This window comes from Protomyctophum bolini (assembly GCF_963924005.1).
Source record: "Protomyctophum bolini genome assembly, chromosome: 16".
Classification (NCBI taxonomy): Eukaryota; Metazoa; Chordata; class Actinopteri; order Myctophiformes; family Myctophidae; genus Protomyctophum; species Protomyctophum bolini.
Window position 1 is genome coordinate 12,762,237 of NC_137877.1, and position 9,482 is coordinate 12,771,718.

General features: G+C 45.4%; 1 protein-coding gene across 1 annotated transcript in view; it reads right to left on the bottom strand.

The window, feature by feature from the left end:
• Positions 1–1,668: 1,668 nt before the first annotated feature.
• Positions 1,669–9,482, bottom strand: part of LOC308330447 (polyprenol dehydrogenase-like) — a 38,365-nt gene continuing 30,551 nt past the window's right edge. The window contains exons 5-7 of the mRNA XM_080785299.1: positions 8,674–8,881; positions 6,594–6,801; positions 1,669–2,172 (exon numbers count right to left, since the gene is read on the bottom strand). Of these exons, the coding sequence (XP_080641425.1) occupies positions 1,975–2,172; positions 6,594–6,801; positions 8,674–8,881 (614 nt within the window). The 3' untranslated portion in view covers positions 1,669–1,974. The remainder of the gene's footprint in view (positions 2,173–6,593; positions 6,802–8,673; positions 8,882–9,482) is intronic.

Below are 9,482 nucleotides of genomic sequence, written 5' to 3' on the forward strand. Positions count from 1 at the left end.
GTCTCACTTGGGTCGTGTTATGGAGTCACTGCCCTTTCTGCCAGAGAGGAAGTCTTCTGTGGAAGTTGGCACACAGCGAAAGCGGCTCAGCAGTTCTTAACTCCTTGAACACCTTGAATGGAGGCGGTGGAGTTTAATTTGACAGCTCATTACATTAAAACGGATGAATCGATGGCTCTCGTCTGAGAGAACAATGAAACACGCTTGGAACAAAACACTCCTATCAGGATCGGCGAAGGTCGGTCGCCATGTGAGGCATCCTGGGAGATATCGTTGTCGCTCCGCCTTGATGACATCACAGAGGAGAGGACTCACGTTCTCCTCCCGCTGACAGGAAAACTGCCTTTGAATCTGGAAGATCAATGTCATAGTGCATGAGTCTTTGTGTGTGTGTGCGTGTGCATGTGTGCGTGCGTGTGTGTGCGCGTGTGCAATGTGCATACATATGTATATATGCATGCTCACAGTGAGAAACTAAAAAGAAGTCTGCTTATGTCCCTCATAGCCCTTAATGGGCATGGCTGGGAAAAAATATGTTTTTCCTCACCTTTCCCCCACCACTCAAAAATGATTTTTGAGTGGTGCAACCACTCCAAGTATCAGCAATGACCGTCCTAACCTATGTGACTATGTTTAGAGTACCAATAGGGGCAAAAGTGGCGCTGTTGTGCCAGAAACAGAGAGAGATAGGGCCGATTCATACTCCTATTTTACCGCTGTTATGATGCCCATAGTGTTGCACTGTTGCCTGCTAATTACAGAGAGCGAGAGGGGGAGAGAGAGAGAGAAGCGGGGGGAGAGGGGAGTTGCACCACTCAGTTTACATGGGTGTGATTTTTATTGGTCAATTGGTTAAGGCTTAACCAATTGACCAATCACAGTCAAGTAGTGGGTGTCTCATACCCTGAGGAAGGAAACATTGGTTCCTCCTCTGTGTCCTCATTGGCAGTTACGAGTGTGCGGCTATACTTTAGTTTTTATTTTTTTTCATTCAGTATCTTTCCCATTGGCTGGCATCTCACAAGGACACGGTGTGCTGTGCACCTTTGCCTATAGTGTCGGATTGTCGACACAAATTGATGATAATGGCTCGATATGAACGGTCGTGGACGGCGAGAAACAAGATGGAAGACAGTATTGAACGATGCCCGGTTTTGGGATCCGATGCTGATGTTTCCATTTGAGAACACCGACCTTATAAACAAAACCAAAAATAAAAATGTAAAATAAACATTTTGAAAAAAGAACTAAAACTAAACAAACGTTTTTTTGCCACGCTAGGTGGCAGCAGAGAGTAGGTAAGCCCTCTTATTTTCAGAGTTATATTATACGGCTTTGAAAATCCTACTTTGGGTGTGCAAAGATCCTGGTGCTGGGGGTGACGGAGGCTTTGCTTAGCAACCGGACCAATGTTAAAAGCCGTTTACACCATGCATGGTGTAAACGCGGGGGCTGGATGGCAAAAATAAATGTATTTACCCAGTTTTTAACCCTGTCCGAAAAAGCTTCAAAGATAGCATTGCGGTCCGTTGCGAGCTTGTAGATCAATCTGCTATTTTTGAACATTTTGTGAAAACGTTTTGAATTTATTTTGCCTATAACAGTTATGTTAGTTAGTTAAACAATTAGGGACACCAGGATGAGGCTGGCAGGACACTGGCAGCGCGTCGGTCACCCCGAAACTTAACCTCGGGGTGAAGTTAACCCGAAGTTGACCAAAAGTTAAGGAGGGCGACGATTCAGCTGTCCCGAGTTGGTGTTGTTGGACCAGACCGGACATAATATAGGCATGGCTCTAGAAGACAGGATGTGTGTGTGTGTGTGTGTGTGTGTGTGTGTGTGTGTGTGTGTGTGTGTGTGTGTCTCGGAGGACGGCGGTGGCGTCATGTGTAGTATAGCAGTGTGTGCGCGCGGTGTCAGCAGCATAGGGCCTGCAGCGTCCTGGCACCGCCCGCGACTGCAACTCCTCCCCCTTTAGTCCTGAGCCACGCCCACTAGCCTGCAGCTGGCGTCCCACAGGCTCTGCTGCAGCCGGGGGTCGAGGGTCGCGGCGGGCGTTGACGATGTCATCTCCCTGCGCCCGTTGGCCCAGTAGCCGCCTCCCCTCTCCTGTTGGTCTAGGGCCGGAGACAGGGCGCAGTGCAGCGCCGTCGCTGCCCCTTCCACAGGGCTCTGGGGAGAGCACGCACACACACACACACGCACACACAGACACACGCACACGCACACGTTGGATTATAATTTGCGTAGTCCTGATCCATATTTGATCTTATTTAGAGGGAGAGCGAGTGCATTTTCCGGCAGCGGCATCAGCAACGGAGCAAACGAAATTGCGAGCTTGTCGATCTGCTATTTTGGGCTATTTTTTAAAAATGCATCTATAGCCGCAGGTTGTTACTGTAAGTGGTCAAGTGTCTGAGAGACAGAGAGAGAGACAGAAGGCCATGTCAGGATGTCTTTACCATCCACTTCCGGTCATTATTATCATTGTGAATATGATATGAGAAATTGGCGCTGTGATTGGCCACTGTGAGTGGCTTGCGAAGGTGTTGCCATTAATTCTGCGCTGTGATTGGGCAGAGCATGGCATAGCGGGGGGGGGGGGGGGGGGGGGGGGGGTGCGCTACAGGGGGGGGGTGTCCATGCCACACAGCAGGAGGATTTGGAGGGTATTGTCCAATGACTGCACTCATCTTTCTCTCACAACAAACAACCATGCAGCAAAACTTCCACTTTATTTTGTCCCTGAAGGGCGATTGCTTTTGCAGCACTAAAACATAAAAGTCCCCCAGACAGACAATGAAAGCACATTAGGTTGCACAGGCTGCACTGTGAATCACATCAGTGAACAAACATTCCCATCAGTCGGGGGTGGTGGGTGTCATGACTTAGACTTATAGGCCTGACTCACACCTTCACAACAGATTGATGTATAGCTGATGCATGAGACTTGTTTACTGATGCAAGCTCGCAATGCATTTCCAATGGGAGTCACATGGTTTGACACAACATCTTTGTTGTATGAGGGGGAGGGGGGCAGTCGAAACACAGCCGAAAGCCGTACAACAAAAATGTTGTGTCAAACCATGGGGCACGGTGGCACAGTTGGTAGTGCTGTCGCCTCACAGCTAGAAGGTCCTGGGTTCGATTCCCGCTCGGGGCACTGTGGGTGCTGGCGGCGTGTTTCCTCCTCCGCGTCATCAGTGCCCATACCCGAAGGCAGGGTTGGCGAAAGGGCCTTTCTGTGTGGAGTTTGCATGTTCTCCCCGTGTCCCCTAGGGTAGGTACCCTCACGAAAACATGCAGTAATCCTGGTCTCTAAACTGCCTCCCCCTGGCCAGCCGGGGCGCCTGATGGATGGGAAAGGAACTGGTTGGAATAACGTGTTCCTTCCACGCGCTACGTCCAACCAGGGAAACTCCCCCCTGTCAGGTGTAAAGGAGCAACTTGGACACTCAGGCATGAAGGGAGCATGAGTTAAGTCCGTTGCTCTCCCCAGGTTGGCGGAGGGTGTGTAGAGCCCAGGATCACAGTAGATGATTGGCACAGGGGTGAAAAATGGGTTACAAAATCGTGGGATAAAAAATATATAAAAAAGAAAAAACAAAAAAAAACATGTGACTCCCATTGGAAATGCATTGGGGCGGCCATGACACTTACCCTTTGTTTACATCTAGCATGCATCAATGTTGTATGCTAGATCGAAAGGTGTGAGTGAAGCCTTAGACTTAAAAGATTTACAACAGCCTTTTGTCCGCACTACTGAGTAGTGAAATTTGGGAACCCTCACAATGACCACGTCCGGACGCGACCCAGCTTGTAGATTGGCTATTTTCACATGTCTTATCTTATCTTAATCACCATCCTAAAGGGATACATCCCTCTTGGCTGGAGAACACACGCACACGCACACGCACACACACACACACACACACACACACACACACTGCTAATGTTATGCGGATGTAACTTAAGGAGACGTGTTTATGTGTCTGTCTGTGTACCGTGTGTGTGTGTGTGTGTGTGTGTGTGTGTGCTATACAGACAGTCTGAGTCATTAGTAGCCTTTAGTAGGCTCTTAATTAAATGAAAGCGTTGAATTTGTCAAGTCAAGTCAAAGTCTAGATATAATAATAAACCATCCCTATCTGTGACGTCCTGATTCAAGCCTGGTCCATATTTCACTACCGCACAGTTCAATCCTATAACTGGTCATTTTAGAGTGGAACCAACTGGAACCAACCAGGGCTGGACTGGCCATAGGACGTACCAGGCAAATTCCCGGTGGGCTGAGACTGTAGGCAGTGTAGGGGGCCGCCATGATAAAATAATAATAAAAAACAGGCAGGCAGGCCAATAAGACAGGCCAGGAAAGGTCTGGGCGTGCTGCCATTCTGCCAGTGCCATCATGATAATTTCACTGTACCTGTATCAGTGAGTGACAAATAAACCCTCTTATAAGTTCTATCTTGAAACCTTTTGCGAGCATCATTCTTGTGAGAGCAACAAAGGGTTGTGTAGTTGTCTGTTGGTTTGTATCATTTATGTTGTTCTGTAAAAGTGGTGGTATTAGGGCTTGTTTGTGTGTGCCTCGAAGGAGCGGGCGGTATGGTTTTGGCTATCTGTGCGGTGGTTGTGGTGGTCTGGTCTGGGCCAAAATTCGTGCGAAAATGACCGGGCCGAATTGTTGTCCCAGTCCAGCCCTGGAACCAACTGGAACCAACGTGTGCACACATACTGCGCAGTTGAAACTATGACAAAAGATGTTCGTCGACTAAACCTTTTTTCACTGAGCTCACAACGTGAGCTTATAGATCGGCTATTTTCAGCATGCAACCAAGTGTAAAAATGAATGACGTATACTGGATCTCTTGTCCACTAGTCCCTTCCTAACATTTTAGTCCAGTTTTTATGTGTTGACGAAATTGTCAGTATGTTTAGTCTCAGTTTTAGTCACCCTAGCTTAGTTTTCATTTAGTTTCCATGTAGTTTTCGTCAGTGAAAAAAAGGTAGTCGACGAACCTTTTTTCGTCTTAGTTTTAGTCGACGAAATCAACACTGGTGTGGAACAGAAATTGTGACCAATATAAGGTGAGCCACTGTTGATGAGCAAGCTGTCAACTGGGAGGTCTGTGACTGTCTGTGGCTAATCGATGCCGCGAGGACTTTTATCGATCTGTTGAGTCTGGGGATCTAATGTCCAATTTCGTCCTCACGGTTATCACGGTATCAGAGAATGTTCTGAGGATGGCCCCGGGGCCAAATCAAAACACCTTGATGATGTTTTGGGTCAAGGTAATTAACCCATTTTGGACTGAGGTCGATTAAAAAAAAAGGCTTCTAAATCCTAATAGTTTTCTGAAAAACCCATGTTTCTATGTCAGTTGTGCTCAACCTTTTTCATGATCAAGGACCCCCAGAATTATCTCTATTGGGCCCATGGACCCCCATCTGAAAATATGTAGTTCCAGGGACCCCCCAGAAAACAATATTTTAGTTAAAAATGTTCACTCTGAAGGAATATATATTCGTGTGTGTGTGTGTGTGTGTGTGTGTGTGTGTGTGTGTGTGTGTGTGCGCGTGCATGCGCGTGCATGCGCGAACGAGTGAATGCAATGCACAATCTATGTAAATCGCTTTGGATAAAAGCACTATATAAAAGCACCATATATAGATAAATGCACCATTTACCAATGACAAGATTTCTCATCATTTCAATCCAAGGCTCACACCGCCAATCATGTTTTGATTTAGAATGTTCTTTTCCTTTCTATTTAAATGTATTTTCTCACTTCTTATCATTGTTTAGAATTTTATGTGCAAATAAACTAAACTAAACCAAACTATGACAAACACAACAAGACTCCAATAACCTTGCTGCAGAGAATGATGACATGTCTGGTGGTGGCACTGAGAATCCTTGTCACGCTGAGGTCATAAACGAATTAGGCTGCAAAACCTACTTAAGTCTGGCTTCAAGCTCTCATAATGAGGCCAGATGGCGTGTCATTCTGACAGGTGTGGAGAAAACAGATTTCATGAGTTGCGGGGAACAAAGTCTGTAAACCAGCGATAATTAGGAACCAAATGGACCTTTATGGGTCTGTAACTCTGAGTGTACAAATGGAACCAAATGGACCCATTTGGTTCCATTTGTACACTCTCAGAGTTAAATTAACAATGTAAATTGCCATGGAGTTCTGCAACTCCATGGCAATGTGTTGTTTTTGGCAGCAAATTCATATTTTAGTTTTTAGTCATAGTTAAGTCTAGTTTTAGTCGACTAAATATCATAAGATTTTAGTCGACTAAAATGTATTTTGGTGGGCCTTGATGCCGTCGTAATAATTGCTGAAAACTTATACTGGATCTCTTGTCCACTAGTCCCTTCCTAACATCTTAGTATAGTTTTATTTGTTGACGAAATTGTCAATATATTTAGTTTTAGTCATCATAGCTTAGTTTTCATGTAGTTTCCATTTCGTTTTCGTCAGTGAAAAAAGGTAGTCGACATTTTTCGCCTTCGTTTTAGTCGACGAAAACAACACTCATGCTTCAAAAGGCATGATGGGCATCAGTCACATGTCCCTTACCCTGAACAGCAGCCGTGCCACGGCGCTCTGTGCCAGGCGGAGGGGCGGCCAGAGGTGGCGGTAGAGGGCGGTGTCCACCATGCCCGGGTCCACCGCGCACGAGCTCACCGCCGCACCGTCGGCCTCCAGACGCACCTGCAGGTGGTTGGCGAAGAACAGCAGCGCCAGCTTACTCTGGCAGTAGGCCGAGTGGGCGGAGTAGCACTGGCTGTACCGCGCACACACACGCAACGCACGCACGCACGCACACACACAGGAGAGAGAGAGAGAGGGGATATTTTGTTTAACGTTGAATGTTAGGCCATTAACACCAGTGGTTCTCTCAAACACTTTCATGTCAAGGACCCTCAAATTGATGAATTGTAGCCTATATTTGATCGCGGACCCCCATCTGAAAATGCTTGTTGCCTGCAGGGTAGCCTGGAAACCAGACGAATGTGCCACAGGAACAGAGAATGCCCCGGTCAACGATATTAGTCTGGCCATGTAGTGCCAGGGACCCCCAGAACATGAACACTATAGATAGTGATGAAAGTGTTAAGGAAATCCTCTGTACTTTACTTTTTTATATATTTGACTATATAAGACAAACATTGCACTTTTGACTTCACCACATTTCTAGGAAGGGACGCCTGGGACCCAAAGTTACAACTACGCCCTACTTAAAACAATTAAGAAAAACATTGTTGGGATGTACCGACATGGAAATTCTGGGCCAATGTTTAAAATAACAATTTGGTTCATATAGCCCGATAGGCCTACCGATATTTAGTTTTTGTTATAATTAATTCAGTCTGTTGTATCTGTTGTGTCTGACAGATATACAGTATATCTAGGTCAGTTGCTATATATAGCATCAAGATGACCTACCCGATGAATTATCAAAGAAAATGCTGCCCTGAACCAGGCTGCATCTGACAAGCTCTTTTGGATCCTGTCGGGCTCACGCTCAGCTCAGGAAGTGAAAACTTTAAAGTCAAGCAACACATTGTCTAAAAAATACTGAACAGTTAATACAGCCCGTCCTTGGAGACACATTCAACTATTGATTGAATTAAGTGAACAAAGTTAGTTTTCCTCATTATCACATTACTAGAGTGCATATAAACGCATCATTACCACAACTTGATTGTTCCAAGTGATCGATCGTAGCACAGATCCATTAGCTCTGCTCTTCGGCAGATGAGTCTTGTATAATTTTTTTAATTATAATTCTTGACGCCCTGCCTTATGTTCACAACATCTCCTTGGTTTGTGATGTCGTTGATTGTGTTGTTAGAACTTATTAACCAACTTTTGATCAATAGCAACCATTGTTTCTGTTATTTATTGCGGTGTGCACAAAGCCTGCATAAAGATTTGTCTTTTAATAGGACTTTTCTGCTCAATAAGACAATATGACTTTTCTTCTCAATAAGACAAAATGACTTTTCTGCTCAATAAGACATGAAGAAATTCATAAACCAAATTAACTTTTGGCCAGTGCAATCTATAATGTTATGAATGCACCCACTGTGTCCCCAGGGGTCATTGAGATTACCTGAGTAACTCTGCACAACAAGTACTTTAACTTTTGGTACTTGATGCCGATACCTTTGTACTTTTACTCCAGTACATTTTGAATATGGGACTTCTAACAGAGTATATATACTGTATTGCAGTATTGATACTTTTAATTAACCCATTTAGACCTGAGGACGATTCTATTAATGCCTTCTAAATCCTGATCGTTTTCTCGAAAAACCCATGTTTCTATATCAGTGGTTCTCAAGGTTTTTCATGTCAAGGACGCCCAAATATTATCTGTATTTGGCCGTCGACCCCCATCTGAAAATATGTTGTTCCAGGGACCCCCCCCCCCCCCCCCGAAGCAAACCTTTGAGTTAAAAATGTTTGCTGTGAAAGAATATTCAAAGATTTGTGCCGTGCACTTGTGCCACGATTTAAAAAAAATAGCAGACCTACAAGCTTGTAGCGTGGCACTTGGTGCCGCGCTATGAGCTTGTAGATCTGCTAAAGCATAACATAATGCTTAAAACACCAAAAGGGGTTCCCGTCCTGAATGGAGTAAAACACATACCTGTTATTTAGGTCATCTAGCCGGACCTCCCCGGCCCGGTGAGCCGAGGAGGAGACAGTGACCACGCGGGAACAGGAACCGCGTTTCCCACAATCCTTCAGCGTTCCCAAGAGCAGCCAGGTCAACAGGAAGTGACCTAGGTAGTTGACCCCCAGGTGCTGCTCAAACCCGTCCTCCGTACGGCCCTCGGGAACGAGCATGACAGCCGCTGGCGCACACACGCACGCACACACACACATACACACACACACACACACACACACACACACACACACACACACACACACAGTAACACACACACAGTAACACACACATACATTCCAATTTGGTTCACTTTGTTCACTCTTAGGAGTTAAATTGGCACAGAGGCTTTTGCTGTTATAGGTGTGAAATAATGGCAGAGATTGCATCAGGGTTTGCATTCAATCATTTTGTTGATTCACACACACAAACACAACTCAGTAATTGGATGTGGATATGCGGGGATGAATCACAAACATTGTGACTAATACCGTTGGGAACAAATCCTTGACAAATCCTTGTCAGACTCAGGGCAGACGTGCTTGTTTTATTAACCAATTTAGGACTGAGACCACATTCTACTAAATGTCCTCTAAGTCAGTTTTCTGAATAAACGTCTATTGGTTCTCAATCTATTTCATGTCAAGGACCCCAAAAACTATATGTAATTGGTCCATCTGAAAATACGTTGTTCCAGGGCCCCCCCCCCCCCCCCCCAAGATACAAGTCAAAAACGTTCGCTCTGAAATTATATATTCAAAGATTTGCGCCACATTTTTTGAGATTTT